Source organism: Stegostoma tigrinum, chromosome 25 (assembly GCF_030684315.1).
Source record: "Stegostoma tigrinum isolate sSteTig4 chromosome 25, sSteTig4.hap1, whole genome shotgun sequence".
Classification (NCBI taxonomy): domain Eukaryota; kingdom Metazoa; phylum Chordata; class Chondrichthyes; order Orectolobiformes; family Stegostomatidae; genus Stegostoma; species Stegostoma tigrinum.
Window position 1 is genome coordinate 33898139 of NC_081378.1, and position 20773 is coordinate 33918911.

Sequence of the window (20773 nt, forward strand, 5' to 3'; positions counted from 1 at the left end):
TAAGTATACAATGTATCCATCTGAAGCACTGATGATAGAGAAGTCTCAAATTGACTTCTTCAGTCTGTAAACCCTAAAGACTGCAGAGTAGACAATGTTATTTTCTATGCTAAGACTTCACATGAACAGTTTCCAATTTTGTCCCTTTTGCATCCCAATCCTTCTAGTCTGCAAATCATAATAAAGGAATTCCCAAAAGGGAAGCCAGGAGTCCATTAAGGTCCTGGGAGGACTCCTAAACTGCTTTTAAAAAAACATCATATGCAGCATGCTAACATGAACCTCCAGCAGCAGTATACTAAAAGGCCTCAAAATCCAGACAGAACTGAAGGAGGGAATTTGGTCCATCGAATCCACACCAACACCCCGAAAAGCATTCCACCCAGACCCACCCGATACCCTAACCCTGTAACCCTGCATTTCTCATGGCTAATTCACCTAACCTGCACACCACTGGAAACTACAGGCAATTTAGCATGTCCAATCCACCTAACCTGGACATTTTGGGACTGTGGGAGGAAAACGAGGCACCTGGAGAAAACCCACACACAGTCGCTCAAGAGAGGAATCAAACCTGGGTCCCTGGTGAGACAGTAATGCTAACCACTAAGCCATCGTGCTGCTCTTACCCTTAGTATTCATATTAAGGATACATCCCTGTAGACCTTGACACTATTAAGATAGTGACAGCAGTAATTAAATGTAGATTACCAATGGGTTGAAGGACTTAGCTACAACTGCCACTTCTCATCAACACAGACTGGACACGGGTGCTTCTAAAAGAATGCTAGCATTCTTTCAGTGTAATAACAACTCAGGCTCTGTCTTCTACTGTGGATTTGAAGCAGTAGCCACTACACAATCCATTTTGCTCTATTTACCACTTCAAAATAGCCAATAACCGTGTATAACTCAGCTAGGATTTCCTAAAATTAAAGCTAGAAAGCAGTATTAGAACAAAAAAATGCACCAAAAACAGTGATAGTTTCCAACACAATGTGATAAAGGTGTTGGGTGAGGAAATTGTTGATACTTTCACCGTAAGCTTTTTCTTTCAAAGGAGTTGTCTCTTTACAAATGATAAATTACAAGCGTACCTCCATTATTTAATGGGGTATATGGGAGAAATCCACTCCAAATACATTGGTCTAACGTCAGACATGAGGAAGTGGCTGAGCATTCAACAGAAACATGATTTATTATAGAACCGAGATGGATTTATAAATATTAGGTAGTTTCAAATAATCATAGTATAAGTGAATTCTTCAGTAAACAAAGGAATATTATAGATGTAGTCTGTAAAGATATTCAGAAGGCATCACATTACTGACAGTTAGTTAATATTAAAGTTCACTGAAGTAATGGATGATTACTGGCCTGATTAGTAAGATAATGGATATGTATTTGAATTGAAGGGCAATGACAATTGATTTCCCACAAGGATTTGGGCTGGAGCTTCAATGATTTGCTATTTTTATTCCTTACTTAGATAACATAATCATAGATGCAATCTTGCCAATGGCAGAGATACAGGTGGCATAGTTATTTATTGTGGAAGGGAACATTAGATTGTTGAGATACTGTTGACTTACATGAATAGGTGAAACTCTGAATTTTGAATGAGAAAATAGATGCAAGCATTTTTTTCCAATCAAGAAAAGCTAGGTACAGTGTAGTTCCAAAGAGATCTAAAGATCCATGCACCTAAGATGTAGAGATTATGTACATTCAAAAATAAATAGAAATGCTAATGGTTAAGCTTTGAAAATATTCCATTACTTAGAAAAAGGCAGATTCTTTTCTACTTAACTATATAGCATGGCAATTAGATAATATCTGGAGAAGTTTCCAGAGTTCTAGACATCCAGCAGGCTTTGGAAGAAATGCAAGGTTTGTTCATATAATAGAATATAGAAATTTCAGGTAATCTGATTGAGATTTTCAGGATTTTGAAAGGAATTTGTAGAATAATTAGACTTCTTCTGTTGCTAAGGGAAGTCTAAAACTAAATTGAATAAATCTTGTGGCAGGCCATTCAGGGTAAAGTTAGGGAACACTTCTTCACAGTGGTAGAAGTGTGAAATTCTCAAAAGGCAGTGGGTAATTGATTAATTAATAATTTTAAATCTCAGACTAATACAGGCTTTTGTTATCCAAGGGTATCATGGGATACAGAACTGTCAGGTTGATGGAGATCATACCTGATCAGCTATGATCTCACTGAATGGCAAAATAAGCTCATAGTTGAATAGCCTACTTTTGTTCTCAAAAATCCTCAGATATCAGTAATTGAGGATATTCAATAGAAATAGCTTCAATAAACATGAAATGACTGCAGCATTAGATAATTGCAACAGACACCAACAGTCATATGAAATTTCTGTAATTCTCCAATCTCTCGCTGCTTCTGTGAAAATTACCAAGAAATGGTATAAGCAGGTTCCTCCAGGGATTTCAGAGGTAATTCTGAACATCAAAGATCCCCATGCAATTCTGCTCAAATATATCTCAATATGAATGTACAATATCATACTTAACATGTTACCAATGACTACTTACAATAAAGGCAATTACTGAAGTGTATACAGAGTGCCAATTTGATAAGGCTGACAGGTTCTTTAAGAAGCTGGTTACTGGTTTGGCACCACGTTCTGAAAGTAAATGAAAAAAGTGATTCTGTAGCCATTTTTAAACCATATACATTCTCCACCTCCTCAAAATCACGGACAAAAATTAATTGTAAAATATTCTGTCTAAATCTTGAGTTGTTACGGTTAAACCCAAAATATTAATTTTAAGAAATCTAATAAATTTACCTGCTCAAAAACTGTATTGTTAAGCATTTAACATTATTCATTTAATGTATTCTAGAGCTTTCACCAAATTGGAATTGCACCACAGTAATCTGGTCGTTCAATCCACAACCATGTGTGCGTTCTTATCTTTTTTTCCAGTTTGAGAACCAGCCTTCACCACAACAGAACATTCTAGAATTACACTTTGTCGCATCTTTGTTCAAAACGTGAACAAAAAATTTCTAAAGTGCAGTCAAATGGCAAAAACACTCTCTTTTTACCCAACCCTGATAATAATTCAGACTTGTCCAGAGAATGGTATCAGGTCATTCCAAACAGAGACCCAAAGTGGTGGAATATTTTAGGAAAAGCACTCTAAGATACATACTCAATTACATTCAAGAACTCACAAAACAACTAGACATTTATATTCCAATATATAGGTTAACATTTTATTTCAAGTGTTAATATTGGTGTCAATACACAATTACCTTTTAATAAAATTAGTTTTAAATATGCATGATTGTAACACTCTTCAAAAAAAAAGTACAAGGTGAAAAATGTAGTTTCCAATCAAGATTCAAATAATCCCATCCCTTTTCACACATAGCAAAAATAGAAACACATTCTCTTCTGATAACATAATAAGCATGTGCAAATCAAATTCACTTACTTAATCTTCTCATATTTTCAGTTAACCTAAAGAAATATAGATTGAACAGATGCTAATTTCAAGTCATAATTATTTGTCTTAAACATGAAAATGCAACAGTAACTGTAAATAGGTCTTCAAATACTAACACAGATGTTAAAACTTTAAATGTCGCTCATGTTTATAGCTCCTGGAAAGCAACTGTTCAAAACACTTCAAATGTCAAAATATTTGCCCTATGCACAAGTAGCACACTTGGTTTTATATTCAAAATTAAATCCTCCAGGGCACAGAGAAGGATATTGACTAAAATAATTTGTTAACACCACTACTTACTTTTTGAAAGTCAGCAATGATCTGAACCTATTGCTACAGTTTAATTGCCTTCAAAAAATACTTTAGAGAATGACAGGCATTAATTATTAAAATCATTCTTAGATGTTTAATTTATGTAGCCACTGTTTCACAAAACAGATACATTGAGTATTTCATGCATGGAGAAACAATATCTCACCACTTACAGCTCCTCTTATCGGGGGAAATTACAAAATATTGTAAGAAGCAGCAACCAAAGAGATATTCTTCAACACCTTAAACTATATGCCAAATAAGAGCAAGGTTTTCATTTTGGTACTTAAAATTGGCTTCCTGTAAATTATACACAATATTATGAAACATTAATGTAGACCATCGTTGACGGGACATTTATTCAAAACTTTAAGTCTTCTTTTAAAAAACCTTTGGAAAGCAAAGTAGGCTAGCTGCAGCAGGAAAAATTGTTGCTTTTGCAAAAAATGTAAGCTGCTCCACTGAAGCCAGAGTGGACAATAGTTTCAGAGATCACATGACCTATTTTGTGGGTGTAATAAAACTATTAGATTGGAACAGACAGTCCGAACGATAAAATGCCTGCAGCAACAGTCTTTGCTCTCCCGCTTTCTTTTAACATTTTTTTCTGAAACCCCACTCAAAGATTATGAGTTATAAACCCACTGGAATATGTCATCACCACAAGTTCAGGGTTCCAATAGGAGGCATCTTCATTGCTACAATGCAAACATTCTTAAAGGAGGATCTAGAATTTATGACCACTGTCTCCAAATCAAAAGAATTTAGCCAGACATTATAGCGCCAGGAAGAAACCCCAGCACCAACGGCTGGTGTGTTCTAGCAACTTCAGTTACAGACCAACTTTTGGGCAGTCTGTGAACGATCTTGTTTTCCCTGAATTTAACTGTTACAGGTCAAAGTACTTTTTAAAATAACACTCAGCAGAATTTTTACATTTTCTCCCAAGTTTGAAAGGAGTGTGTGCCCTGGTTTTCAAGCAAATTAATTATATATATTTGCAAGTTGGACCTGTTTTATACATTGTCTTTGCACCTTCACTTAAACAAATATGGTTTGCAATAAACTAGCCCTTTATTTGTTACTTAAGGATCTTGGTTGACTTGTTTTTGATACTGAGCTACACTCAGTCTAAGAAGGTAAGACAAGAAATCAGTTTACCCCTCCTAACTCAATGTAACAAGGATATGTAAGCATCGATCAATATCTGTAAGGAATCCAAACTGAAAACTGTCAGTAAAAACCAACACTGATGGAACAAAGGATTTACAATACGTCACAGAACATTTTCAGCTCCACCAAAATATTCAGGACCATAGTGAAATAAAAAGTGACCAGGAAATTAAGTTAAAATACTGTAGTAGAGATAACTGAAGATGACAATACTGTACCACTGGATTTAGACTTGATACATTTTGTCTTTGAATGCATATTGATCTCTCAAAGTTTGTTTTCCTACCGTTTAGCACTAAGTGGTTCTTCAGTTTCGACAGGATTTTCTGGTTTTTGGAATTGAAAATCTTCAATGTACTCTGAGAACTTCTCAAAGAACCATTTTTGAATCTTGGAGTAGAATGTCCTACCACGTTTCTCTAGAAAATTTCAAAGTTCAAATCATCAGCAAGTACAAAACTCTTTTTCCATTTAATTTAGTCCCACTTAACTAACTTGGAAATTCAAAATAAAAATTCATTAAATGAATACAATTTTTATGCTATTTTAAAGAGAAACTGATGAAATGTCAATTCTAGAATCATGGAATAATACTGTGCAGGGAGGCAATTTGACCCATTTAGTATGCGTTACCACTTTTGAAGAGCATTCAGTTCAAAATACAAAGTATCAATTTATTTCCTGGGGTTGAACATTCAGCCTACAGCCATTATTCGGCCAAATCAATAACAGAAAGGTTGATTTTTTTTTCAATTCCCTTTTACCTGCTCTAGTTTACATTCCTGATAATCTTATCCAGCAAAGCTATACCCATCTCAGTCATGAAAATTTCTATTAAACTCAGTGTTTTCGGTAAGGGGTTTCCAGATTTCTACTGCCCTTTTAGAGAAAACTTGTTTCCTGATTTCATTCATAAATAGCCTCTCTTTAATTTTAGGATCAAGTTCACTTGTTTTAAATTTAATGAACAGCTAAAGTGGTATATATCCAATGAAATTTTTAAGCATTTACTAGATCTTGGTGAAATCATATCTCAACCTTCTAAACTCACAGAAATACAAAGCTTTTATTTTTACAAACTGAATTATCTAAGGACTTCAAGGGGTCAAATTATTAATCTGGTAATAATTTCACTAGAGAGGTCAATGCCCCTTCACCTTCTGCAAAGGAGTTCCAAGGTCTCAATTAATGATGCAACCAGATGTCTTGGCCTAAGAACTGGAACAAGTATTGCACAATTATTTGGTTGCATGTTATTTCTTACAGAGCAAGTAAAAGCAATCATATTTTCAGTCACTCTCTAGCATTCAACACAATTTGTTAGCTCAAAGATGTTCCCAGAGCAAACCTGTAGCAACATCATTTCAGAACTGGATTCAACTTGAACAGTTATACATTTGTCAGAATGTGGCCTTAAGCTTTTGATCTGATTCTCTCATCCAGTTGCCCCAAATCTCTGTTGTTCAGATGTCAGACGTGCATTGAAGTCTATTTCCACATTTAAGGTCTCCAAATCAAGATACTGAGCAAATATTCATGTCGGCATTCTATTTGTTTGACAGATTGTCTTCTTTCTTCATAAGGATGCACACTTAGCAACTCCACAAAACTTAAAAGGTTGGCAGTGCCAAAGATTGACAAGTGTTCCCTTTCACCATGTTCACAGATCCATCACCATTTCTAGACAATTTAAAATTACATCGTATATAAGGCACGAAATAATAAGTAGCCTCTCCTTTAATATCTGAGATTCAGAGACCGTGGAGATTAATGAAGAGGAATGGATTTTCCAACTTTCAATGGATATATTTATGAACAGTCTTAAACGATGCAAAGTTCAATACACTCAGAGATAATGGGAACTGCAGATGCTGGAGAATCCAAGATAATACAATGTGAGGCTGGATGAACACAGCAGGCCCAGCAGCATCTCAGGAGCACAAAAGCTGACGTTTCGGGCCTAGACCCTTCATCAGAGAGGGGGGATGGGGTGAGGGTTCTGGAATAAATAGGGAGAGAGGGGGAGGCGGACCGAAGATGGAGAGAAAAGAAGATAGGTGGAGAGGAGAGTATAGGTGGGGAGGTAGGGAGGGGATAGGTCAGTCCAGGGAAGACAGACAGGTCAAGGAGGTGGGATGAGGTTAGTAGGTAGGAGACGGAGGTGCGGCTTGGGGTGGGAGGAAGGGATGGGTGAGGAAGAACAGGTTAGGGAGGCAGAGACAGGTTGGACTGGTTTTGGGATGCAGTGGGTGGAGGGGAAGAGCTGGGCTGGTTGTGTGGTGCAGTGGGAGGAGGGGCCACAATGATGCCACCCGAAGGTTGCAGGAACAGCAACTCATATTCCGCTTGGGAGCACTGCAGCCCAATGGTATCAATGTGGACTTCACCAGCTTCAAAATCTCCCCTTCCCCCACCACATCCCAAAACCAGCCCAGTTTGTCCCCTCCCCCCACTGCACCACACAACCAGCCCAGCTCTTCCCCTCCACCCACTGCATCCCAAAACCAGTCCAAACTGTCTCTGCCTCCCTAACCTGTTCTTCCTCACCCATACCTTCCTCCCACCCCAAGCCGCACCTCCATCTCCTACCTACTAACCTCATCCCAACTCCTTGACCTGTCCGTCTTCCCTGGGCTGACCTATCCCCTCCCTACCTATACTCTCCTCTCCACCTATCTTCTTTTCTCTCCATCTTCGGTCCGCCTCCCCCTCTCTCCCTATTTATTCCAGAACCCTCACCCCATCCCCCTCTCTGATGAAGGGTCTAGGCCCAAAACGTCAGCTTTTGTGCTCCTGAGATGCTGCTGGGCCTGCTGTGTTCATCCAGCCTCACATTTTATTATCTAAAGTTCAATACACTTCCTGGAGGTGTGTGAAGAACTATGGTAAACAGATTCCCATATTGTGTCAGTTCATGCTTTTTGACATTACTATTTGGGGTGTTTGAAAACAACAAATAAACAATCACATCAACTCACCCATTATAATTTTGTCCTTCAAAACATCCTTCATTCCCAGGTAATTAGCATCATTATCGTAAGGTTTTATAAACTACATAAAAGAAGTGCCATTAACTTAGACAAATCTTCAAATGGATGCGAATCCTTTCTGGCTATGTAATACTTTAACTTGTTGGTTTGCAGAAGCAAAAATGACTTTGATTTATCTAAGCCATCAGTTCCCCTCATGCTTTTGTCAAGGATCTTAAAGTAATCTCATCAATACTGCTTTCACAAAGAACATTTATCTTTAACACAGAAGCTCACAAATGTTTTCAAAAATCTACTCAACATTTAACACTAACACAATGTTTTACGTGACATTTTTTCCATTTGTGAAACAGACAGATTAAGAGGCAGCATTGAAAACTAGGTCAAATATTAGATTTTTCAAAGTATACAGTGAATGGTTTTACAAACGGCAGAGAGATGGGGGAAACATTTCTGCAAACGTCAGCATAAGTGGTGCTGGAGGTTAAGTTTGGAAAACGATGCAAAAGGTTAGACAAAGGTATGAGGGTATGCGAGGCTGAAATTAGTGGCAAGAAGTGGGGAATTAAAGAAAACAAGAAATGTAAATCTAATATATTATGAGCCAATGGCACGAAGACCTGGTGCAGAATGTTGTAGGTGGTTGGATCTGAGGGACTTGGTGCAAAGTGAAATGCAGGTGACCATATTTGTGAAGAATTTGGGATTTATACTTGATTTGGAGATTAGATAATCATGTCTGAAGGTAACAGCGTTTGGACAGTGCAAATATATTGCTAGGATCAAAGACAGAAAATAAGGAGAATGTAGGATTTAAGCTCATCTTGGGCTCATTTGAGCTCATAACGTAGGATTATAAGGATGGTGCTTTCGACACTTCAAAAAGACATTAAGCAATGGTCTATCAATTCACTCCAAGGCAGATTACACAGCTAATAGCAACAGAACTGAACCAGCCACAAAAATACTGCAGGTACAACAGCAGATTAAAGGCTAGGAATTCTGAGAGTAACTCACCACCTGACATAAAAGCACTTGCTCATCAGCTGATGAGATTCCCACTGTTTTAACATGGACCTATCCAATACATTGAGTTCAGAATTTCCTTGATCTGCAGCCAGCTTGTCAACATAACGGACATTTCTATCTGAACTTAATTTCAATGGAGGTGGGGTTCAGGTATGTCACCACCCTACCTAATTAATTGGGCTTCCCACCTCTAAACTCACTATCTCCAGAAACACAAGATTCTGGCCACAATTTCATCATGATGGGCAGGTGGTGAAGAGGAAAGTTTTTGGAATCCATGTTTGCAGCATAAAAATTCATTTCCAATGTTAACGTCAGTAGAGATATTTTCAGATCAACTGTTCAGTAATGTTATGACACAGCTTTGGAGCTGCAGAGTCCTGAACCCAGGCCTCCTGGTTCAAAAGCTAGGTATAATGATCAACTCACCTTGTCAATTACATCATGTTTACTCCCCCATAAAATAACACATCGGGTGTAACATTTTCCTCAGCTATGTGCATAAAGTCAGGTGTAATTCATTCACTTGATTAATTTTAAAAAGAGAAGCTATTTTCTTAGATGATTTTTCTATCCCTACAGATTTACTGCCTCTCTATCTGAAAGACATGTAGGAAATGATCCATTATTAAAAACACAGAAGTGAACAAAGAGTGATTATCATCTACACTGTTGAGATCAAGTCAATAATCATGAATAAACATTGGCAATAAGATTTATTACGAGAAATAGAATGGTTTGAAACAAGAAGGGAAATAGAAATTGAGGTACTACCAATAGTTTATGGAGACTTAAACTAAGACAGGAATTGCAGAATCACAAAAGTGTTACAGCACTCTATGAGGCTATTTGGCCAATTATGCTTGCATTGATCACTTAGCAACAATACCTATTATCAGTCTCTAGCTTTTTCCCCCAAAAACTTGGCAAACTATTTTTATCCAAATAATCATCCAATATACTCTTCAATACTTCAACTGATCCTGCTTCCAACACTCGACAGACAGTTCATTCCATTCCCTTAATACGAAGTGAAAATGTCTTCTTCGCCCATGCTTACTGCTCATGAACAGTTTTCCCTATCCACTCATTCTAGCCTATCCGCAATTTTGAAACCATTATGAGATTTCCTTTAAGCCTTCTTCTCTCCAAGCAGAACTGTCCCCACTTCATCAATCTATCCTCATAACTGACGTTCCTCATCCCTCGAACCATTCTTGCATACTGCTTCTTTCTTGTAAACTTCTGCACATTCTTCAATCCGTTCACATCCTTCCTACAGTACCAGTAACTGTACACAGGTCTAATAAGTATCTTATACAAGTTCAACATCACCTCCTTGCTCTCGTCCTTTAGGCACCTACTAATAAAGCTGAGGATACTATACATTTTACTTACTGCTCTCTCTACCCGTTTGCCATTTTCAATGATCTATGCACATATATACCAAGAACCTATGCTATTGCACTATCCTTAGAACTGTACCGACTATTTTACATTGAAAAACAATGTCCTTCCTAACAAAATGCATTACCTCATACTTCTCTGCAATGAAACGCATCTGCTACTTACCGCCCACCCCATCCACTCATCTACATTCTTCTGGAGTTCTACATTGTCCTCCTCACACAGTTTACAATTCTTCCAAATGTTCAGTCATCTGCAAGCTTTGAAATTGTCCTCTGCACACCAAGATCTAGTTCATTAATATATATCAGGAAAAGCAATGGTCTCAATATTGACCCTTGCGGAATTCTACTACAAATATTTCTCCAGCCCAAAAAAATACTCATTGACCATCACTCATTATTTCCCATCACTCAACCAGCTTTGTATCAATGTTGCTATTGACTCACTTATTCCACAACCTAGAACTTTCTTGACAAGTCTGTTGAGGTGGCAATACATCAAACCCCTTCTGAAAGTCCATGTGCACTGCACCATCCATATTACCCTCATCAAGCCTTTCCTTCACCTTTTCAAAAAAGCTCAGCAAATTAATTTAAAATAACATTCACTTTAGAAATCCATGCTGGCTATTCCTAATCATCCACATTTTCCCCATGTAATTTCTAACTTTATTCCCAAGAATTGCATCTAGAATCTACCACTGAATTTACACTGGCTGATCAGTAATTGCTGGGCTTATGTTTCTAACCTTTCTTAACAAGGCCACAATTTTACAGTCTTTTGACAGCTCTCCTAAGCGTAAATAAAGCTGAAAGACTGTGGCCAGTGCCCCTGCAAGATCTACTCTCGTTTCCTTCAAAATCTTTGGATGCATCTCACTCTGTCTCAGTGACTGGAAAACCAAAAATGAAAAATCTACGTTTTTGGCGATATAATATATGGATTCCAATATCTATCTTGGAAAGGAGTACATAACTCCCTAAAATATGAAATATTCTGCGTAAACAATATTCAATTTATATTTAAATTTCAAAACAAAAAGCTTAAAAGACTACAGATTACATCAGTCTCAGTGGTAAACGTTACTTTAAATAGGAATCAATCATTGTCTAAATAAAGCACAAAACTTATTTACTAGCAGGCTTGTGATTCAATCAGATAAACTTAAGAACCTTAAAATCCCGATTGAACAAAATTACACAGACCTTAGCAATTATAGTGAAGTATGTTGCATGCTAAGTAATGTTGCACATGCTCAGACTAGGAACTGAGTGAATGGCATGCAGAGTGAGAGTTCTTGCAAAAAGTTTCAACTGAAAGTCCAAGATTTTCAAAGTGGTTGGGTTGGGGTCTTCAATTTAAAAATTATTCAGACAGAGAGACCATTCTGGTGTTAAATTTAATTATGTTATTTGTGAAGTATGCATTTTTCTAGATCCATTACAAACCTTAATTTGAGCCCTTCGTTAGCAGGCTAAAGGGGGAAAGTTACAGGTAAAAACGTTTTCAAAAAATACGTGGAGTAATTTGATTAGAATATTGCCTTTATTGGTTTAATATAATTTACTTTGAATGCATCCACCCAGCTGTCGTGGGCGACAATCTATTGTGCAATTAATACCCAACTGGAAGATCTATATCTACAATTAATAACAAAGCCCATGAAAGATTTGTAATTTTTATAAGTTCTTGATAGTATTCTCATCAGTATTTCTTCAGATACTTGTGCATTCACTACATTTTCAGTTACAATGTGCTGCTGTTTCATTTGAATTAATCAACAATGCATGACAAAGGAATTGTGAGTCCACTATATGATAAAAACAGGACTTAGAAAGCACAAGCAAATAATTTTTAAATAAAGCATAAAACTGAAATCTGGATTGTAAAGTGCACAATAGAGCTTACAGATTTATATTTTAAGAAATATAACTCTTTAACTCATCTGCAAGTCAATACTTTCAATATTGACTTAATGGTTTAATTTACAAGACCATAAGATATAGTGGCAAAAACAGACAATTCAGCTCATTGAACATGCTCGCTCATATAGGGAGACTGTGGTTGATCTGAGACTTGTTAACTCTACTTTCCTACCTTTTTTCCATAATGCCTGACTCCCTTACCGGTTGAAAATCCTATCTATAAATGCTTTGCATGCAGTAAAGTTCCAGCCTCTATAGCACTCCATGATAAAGAATTCCAGACTTACAATCCTGTGAAAGAAGAGAATCCTCATCTCTGTACTCAGACTGAAAGATGGTATCTTGTGAATAGTTTTTTCATAATAACAATTTTTGTCCATAAAATATAAACTGACACGAAAATTGATGATACTTAAACTCAACAGTTTTCATAGAAAAACGTGTTATTACAGTTGATTTTTGAAACTTTTAATTGACCAAATGAAATGCTGTGCTTGTGAAATCATTCATTTCGAATGTTTATTGAACTTTTGTTCACAAAAACATTTGGATATTCTGTTAAGAAAAAGGATTTGGGCATTTATTTTACAAAATCAAACTTTTTCTTTTCATTTCTGCACAGCCAAAATCAGTATCAAGGACTTTCAATATCGCACATGAGAGGAGAACAATGCCCCTCCATATTGTCCCAAGAATGCATTCCAGGATCGCAGAATCCACACTGCAGATGGAAGCCACTCGCCGATTGAGTCTGCGCCAACCTGCCAAACAGCATCCCACCCAGAACCATCAGCCCCACCAGATTCTCGTAACCCTGCATTTACCATAGCTAATCCACCTAGCACATTCCAGGACACAACAGGGCAATTTAGCATGGCCAACCCACCTAACCTGCACATCTTTGGATTCCAGCTTAGACTCAAAAGATTATCCCAAAATGCACCCTTGCAACATTTTTCCACTTAGTATGTTGCTAATTCAATAGCAACAAAAGAAAATAGCGCCAACAGTAAGCAGTTTTATAAAAAGGGGTGCAACCTTAAAATGAATTCAGTGAAGATTGCTCAAACTCATTTTATATGCAAAATTTACATCCAAACAAGTTTTCAACCCATTCAGAATAAAAGGTCAGAATCTATCCCCTATAACATTACTGTGGAAACTCCACTATGGCCTCTCACTTAACATTAAAAATTGTTAAATATACACTAAATTAGGACCTTTAATATTGCTCTACTGTGCAACATTTATTCTTTTGTGCTTAACATTGAACTGTCCTTGGAAATCACCAGTGTTAATTACCTGTTCCATTTACTGAAGTCTGAACTTTCAAAGATTGCTGACTTGAAGAGTCTTCACCTCTTTAAAAAAGGATGAGAATACAAGAAAATGCTGACATATATTATTTTACAAATTAAAGAAATAGTTAAATACCATAAAATATCTAAACTTTAATTATTTTATCTGTTCAAATTCATTTAATTCAAATTTTATAGCCTGCTTACAGCAAGTAATCAATAAGGATTGTTCATTCCTGTAACAAACACGTCAGCTGGAGATCACAGCAGTCAGGCAGCATCCATGGAGAGAAAGCAGGCTAACCTCTCAAGTCTAGGTAACCCTTCATCAGAGCTATCATGAAGTGAGCTCACGTCAGCTCTGATGAGGAGTCATCTAGACTTGAAATGTTAGCTTGCTTCCTCTCCATGGATGCTACCTGACCTGCTGTGATAGCCAGCATTTTTGCTTTCAGTGCAGATTCCAGCTTCTGAGATAATTTTCTTCTACCTCATTACATACGTCTTATCTGATAGGTCACTGGTGTACACGGAATGAAATACTTCTTGATTACTCCAGAAGGGTTTTTATATGAATTAGCACAATACCAGCAAAAACCAGACAATTTTCTGAAGGAATTTCAACTTTCAGCATGGCGTGATCAGAGTTTACTATTTCTCAGCAGCTAAATATTTCACAATTTATGGTACCGTAGTCCTAACACGAAGAACAAATGCTTCAATAACAAAACCAGAACGATTCCATAAACGATGTATCAATGTTGTTCCCATTTTTAAACTATAAGAGGTTGTTGTGGGACACTGTCCATGTTTTCAAAGTTGCATTAAAATTACCAATGAAAAGAATATTGTGCCACAGGTGCCAACTGGCATACAGCTAGTTTCAGCAACAAAATTAGCAAAAGGATTTAGATATTGAGGCATTTTTCTTTCAAGACCGTGGCAAACAGTAGCCATCTTTTATTTAAGCTAATTCTGCAAAATTATCAAAAAAGTATCTGAAAAATAAACAGTATATCACTATACTTAGTGACTAATGATTATTTCACTCCTATGATTTCATAATTCATTTTTACTGTATGACTTGAATATTGTGTGCTTTTCATACCACTGAAATTTGCATTTGATATGTCAATATCATCCAACATTTCATAGAAATAAGGTTCACACTACTTTTAGTGCTTGCATTAAAAAGAGTGTATTAATAGTCAACTATAGAGTTATTTGCTACTAGGGCATCACACATCACACCCCTAACTTACATCTCACAGTTAATGCCCATTTGGAGTATCTAGTATTTTTAAGCAGATTTGATGTATTCTTCAGACATCCACAGAAATGGAACCTCAATTAACTCTATCAATTTTACCTGGTTTTGATCACATCAGAGATTTTCTGTTCCAGCTCTATTCGCTTCAATTTTTCCTTCTCTAGTTCTTGCTTAAGAGTTTCTGCATTTGTCTCTTCCCTAAGCTTCCTTAACTCTTCCTCTGTTTAGGAAAGAAATACAAGAGCATGCTTTAATGAAAACCCATCACTTTAGATTGGTCACTGTAATCATAATATGTTATTCAGAAGTAACATGTGGTATTTATTGCACAGTACTTATCTAACTACATAGTCACAAAATTGACTTTATTATTTTCAGCCTTTGTGAATCAATTTCAATCTAATTTAAATAAAAATTTGTTCAGTGGATTTATGTTGTATGCCTGTGGCCAGTTTCATGTTTTGGGCACACTTATTACAATCTGCTTTTCATAAAATTTTGCCAAAATTGCAGGAAAAATCTTCCTAAAAGAAAAAGAACAAAGAAACAGAATTGCTTTCACGTAACATCATACTACATCTTTCACATCAATTCATAAAGATACTCATGCAACTTAATTTGAAATGCAGTGACCTACGTAGATGAATTGAATTGCCATTCTACGCATAGTAACATCCCACAAAGCATACTGAGATGGAAGGCCAAATGATTTGATTTTTGCTGAAGTTGGTTAAGGTGGCTATTTTTGGCTAGGATACTAGAAAAATGTCTGAATCTTCTTAAACGAGTACCAGGACTGTTTATTCAAACATCCACCAAAAGAGAAGTGAAGCCACAGATAAAAGAATAATTCAAAACAATAGCTTTGTTGGCAATGCAGCACACTCACACTGGATATATAATAAACTAAACTCTTCTACTTGTATCACTCTAAACATGAGATAGCTTTTTAAATGTTGTCGATTAAAGTAAGCACTTCTGACAAAAAAATGTTTCAGATGTTTAACTAACTTTGTAAAGTATTATTAGGTGGCAAAGTAAGCTGCTCATTTTTCACAAAGACAAATTGTCAAGATAACATACCAAAAATCGAATGCCTGGAAAGTCAATGGCACATTTTGCATGTCAAGTAATTTAGTTATTTCCTTGAAACTTCAATGAAAAATAATACATCCTCAGCATTTTAACATGATCATTAACAATGGAAAACAATATAGTCAAATTGTGCAAAGCAAGCTCCCACAAAATACAATAATGATTGGATGAATTGTTATATTGATGCTGATTTAGAGGTATTGATCGGAACGTATCAAGCATAACATCCTGACTTTTCCTCAAACAATGCCTAGGGATCTTTTCACCTGAAAACACAAACAGTACGACACTACAGCGTATCCTAGATTTTTGCGTTCTGACATCTGATGTGGAACTTGAATCCACAACCCTCTGACTCAAGGATGACAAACCTCCCAGCTAAATCGCAGCTGAGGTGCTGTAGCCTCCTTCTTGCGAGCTTCTAGCTACTAAAAATGAAGTGACTTCTGTTTTAGTTATTCACTGAATAAGCAAATGTCCTTCAAACTTAATTTCCCTAGAAATTAATATAAAATAGTACTCACCACGGTACATCACGATTTGAGCATTTAATCTCTAGCTTCTTTTTAAACAAACAGCATTTTCACCTAAAGTTTGAACAAAACTGTAGTATTGTGTTGGAGGTGTGGCCTATTGAAGCCAACTTTCCCTTTATCGTGATTACCTGATCATCAGGGCAAGCAAATCACCTCTTATGGTGACTCCTATTCACCACAAAATGGTGCAGGAGACAAATGCACGTTAACACTCAGCTCCCTTTCCTTCTTAATATTCTAGAATTATTGTCTTGATAGAACAGTACAAGCCCTTTGGTCCACGATGTAATGCAGAAATTTTACTCTAAGCCAAAGGTCGATCGAGCCTCCACCCCTACCTTATACTATCATCCATAAGCCTAATAGCTACTTAAATGCCCCAAATGAGGCCAACTCCACTACCCTCTTCAGCAATGCATTCTAGGTCCCAACCACTATCTGAGTAAAGAACCTACCTCTGACATCTCCCCTATTTCTACCTCCACTCTACAACTATGCCCCCTCTTAATAGCTACCTTCACCCTGAGAAAAATGTCTCTGGCAGTCCACTATCTATACCTCTGATCATCCGCTACATCTCTATCAAGTCATCTCTCATCCTTTGTCATTTTAAGGACAAAAGCCCTAGCACTCTCAACCTTTCCTCCTAAGACTTTCCCTCCATTCCAAGCAACATCTTGGTCAATTTCCTCTGCACCTTTTCTAATGCTTCCACATCTTTCTGTAACAAGCCGACCTGAACTGGACACACATACTCCAGATGTGGCCAAACTAGGGTTTTATATCGCTGGAACATAACTTCATGGCTCTTAACTCAACCCCTTCATCACCGAAAGCTAACACAGCATATGCCTTCTTAACAACTCGATCAACCTGGATGGCAGCTTTCAGGGAACTCTGGACATGAACCCCGAGATCCCTCTGCTCCTCCACACTGCCAAGAATCTTTCTGTTAACCCCGTATTCTGCTTTCAAGTTTGTCCTTCCAAAATGAATCACCTCACACTTTTCAGGGTTAAACTCCATCTGCCTCTTCCCAGCCCAGCTCTGCATCCTATCAATGTCCCTCTGTAACCTAGAACAGCCCTCTGCACTATCCACAACTCAACCCACCTTCATATTGTCCGTGAACTTACTAATCCACCCTTCCACTCCTTCATCTGAAACATTTACAAAAATCACAAATACAAGAGGACCCAGAATAGATTCTTGTGGTACACCACTCGTAACTGAGCACCATGTTGAATATTTTCTGTCCACCACCCTTTGTCTAAGGGTCAGCCAATTCTGAATCCTATCTGCCACATCTCCCCCTATCCCATGCCTCTGTACTTTCTGCATGAGCCTACCATGGGGAACCTTATCAAACGCCTTACTTAAATCCATGTATACCACATCCACCGCTCTACCTTCATCCACGTGTTTGGTCACCTCTTCAATGAATTCAATAACGTTTGTGAGGCATGATCTACCCCTCACAAATCCATGTTGACTATCACGAATCAAACTGCACCTACCCAAGTGATCCTAAGTCCTATTTCTCAGAGCCCCTTCCAACAATTTACCCAGCACTGATGTAAAATCAAGCGGCCTGCAATTTCCGGGGTTATCTCTATTCCCTTGTTTGAACAAGGGAATGATGTTGATCTCATTGATCAACGAAAATGTCATCAGAAGATTAAGAAGTGAGCTATTACTTGGATAAAAATTCTAGTTTAAGACATCATTGTCCATCATGCCTAAAATTTTGGCAAAAAGACATGACAAACAAAAGACAGAACTTCAGAAATGAATTAAATTTAGTTCTGCGAAAAAAGTATTCAATTATAGCGAGTATTACCCGTGGCTCAGGGCTGGAATTCTCACCTCTGAAACGTTTGCAAATCCAAGATTGCATCACATATTGTGACGAGGACAAAAAATCTGCTAGGAGATACACACGAATTGCATGAGTGGGCAAACACTTGGCTGATGGCATTTAATGAAGCAAAGTATCAGGTCATGCACTTTGGTGGGAAGAATCAAAAGATAGAAATTATTTAAATGAAGAGAGATTCCAAAAAGGTGCAGTGCAGGGGGAAATCGGTGTTCTTGTGCATGAAACACAAAATGTTCACACATGTGTGCAGCAAGTAATTAAGGTGCCAATTGGAATTTGGTCTTTATTGCTAGGGAGTTGGGAGTTTAAAAAAGTGAAGTTTAGTTACAATTGATCAGCATGTTGTCTCTGAGACTGCACCTGGAGTGCGGTGCACAATTTTGGTCCTCAAAGGATATACTGGCATTGGCGCCAGTTCAAAAGACTGATTCCTGATATGAAGTATTGACTTATGGAAACTGTCTAAACAGGTCACGCCTTTATTCATTAGGCTTTAGAAGAATGAGGGATAATCTTGCCGAGATGTACAAGATTGTGAGGGGGCTTACCAAGGTCAATGTTGATACGATGTTTCATGAAAAATCTAGAACTACTGGACATCATCCCCTTATTCTGTACCTTTCATTTAAACCTGAGATGCAAAGGAATTTCTTCTCCCAAAAGAGAGTGAATGTCTGGAATTTTCTACCCCAAACAATCTGAGGCAAGATCACTGAAAGTATTCAAAGAGGAGGGAGATTGACTCCTGGATGTTTCAGTAATCTATGGCACTGAGGGGCCGGCTCAAAAGAGGAGTTCAGGCCAAAGACAGATCAACCATGATCTTGTTAAACGGCGGAGGAGGCTTGGTGGGCTGAATGCTTTACTCCTGCACCTTATATTCTATTCTTTACCTTCACTTCTACTCCTCTTGGTCCTACCTTATCCCCCTTTCAAAACTAAAAAGCCAATTTAATATCTATTCTCTCTTCACTTCCGAAGAAAAGGCAGAGTGGACATGAAATGGTAACTCGGTTCCTCTCTCCACAGACACCAGTGGACTTAAGAGTTTCTCCAGTATTTTGTTCTTCATTCAAAATTTCTTGATTGACTCTGGAGTGCTTTAGGAAGCCTGGAGATCATGAAAGTTTTCCAACTGATGTCTGAAGTTACTAAATTCGATATTTAGAAATGAGGTCTACAAAATAAAATCGGGAGAAATAAGACTTTATGTTCGGAATACAAACAAAGTTGAGTAAATTCAAATTTTGGCTATTTCCTGGTGAGATTCCAAGTGTGAGATAGGGAAATGACTGCTGCAGGCTTCGGGTGCCTGGAACAAAGAATCAGGGTTAGTTGTCTGTAGCATCAATGCATCTTGTTCCTTCTGTTCCTTTAGTGACTTATTATATTAATTATTCATGCATTTTATCACTACAAAGATCTGGAGAATTACTGAAAGATCATTTATCACTGATTTTGTGGTTTATTCACGTGTATGCTGAATAAAAAGAAGATCAAGAAAATCTTCCCCAGGTGTCTAAAGACAATCATCACGAACTATCAGCATTCTGGGTGAGGGTTAAATCAATCAGATACAGCCCTAGCAATTTTCTATCCTCATGCTAAACTCCAAAAATCAGGTTTTTCCACTTTTAATCATATATTTTTCAACAGTTCGGCTTTCCAACACAGGTGCAGCAATGGGTAATTCTGGCTGATAAGTCTGCATCAGTAATGGGAGAGGCGGGGGGGGAAATAATCTGCCAATATTAGTGTTCTGCCACTAGATGTCTTTTGTCACATGTTACATTACAAAGCATACGAAAATAAGTCAAGACAAAATGTTATTGCATCGACATTGTTTATGACTTCAGAATAACAATAACTCAGCAGAATTTTGGATTCAAATTTAGCATTTAGGCACTAGAATGGTTATAGAATGTTGCCAGAGTTTCAGTATTTCCACAGCCACAGTACATGAATATAAACTGATGGGACTTGTGTGAATGTGAATGCTTGGATTCAAAATTTCAGTTGGACCTAATTTGCAATCAGGAGTGCAGAAAAGATGAAATTAATTCATTGGCATTTTAACTGCTCCAATAATGTTTGTTGATTATAGATAAGAGTAAAACTTGCAAATTTCCTCTATGTTGCCATTTTCCCAGAACTGTAGCAGAATGTAAACAAGTACTTCTGGATGTTCCATATTGCATACAACCAATATGACATGTTTATGACAATACAATCCAATAATTGAAAGGGTTATGTGTATTTAAAAAGATTGGGGAAACTGTTATTTTGATCAGAGATTAGAAGGCCAACTACAAGTGTAATCAGCCGCTGAAACGTCTATTTATTGATTAGATTTCTCAAATTGAATACTTGGAA

At 37.3% G+C, this 20773-nt stretch overlaps 1 protein-coding gene across 6 annotated transcripts in view; it reads right to left on the reverse strand.

The window, feature by feature from the left end:
- Positions 1 to 20773, reverse strand: part of gramd4a (GRAM domain containing 4a) — a 158349-nt gene that overhangs the window by 47337 nt on the left and 90239 nt on the right. For all 6 annotated transcript variants that reach the window (XM_048553846.2, XM_048553850.2, XM_048553845.2 and 3 more), the window contains 5 exons: positions 14990 to 15110; positions 13625 to 13683; positions 5255 to 5387; positions 3469 to 3494; positions 2560 to 2651 (listed from right to left, as the gene is read on the reverse strand). In XM_048553846.2, coding sequence (XP_048409803.1) covers positions 2560 to 2651; positions 3469 to 3494; positions 5255 to 5387; positions 13625 to 13683; positions 14990 to 15110 — 431 coding nt within the window. The remainder of the gene's footprint in view (positions 1 to 2559; positions 2652 to 3468; positions 3495 to 5254; positions 5388 to 13624; positions 13684 to 14989; positions 15111 to 20773) is intronic.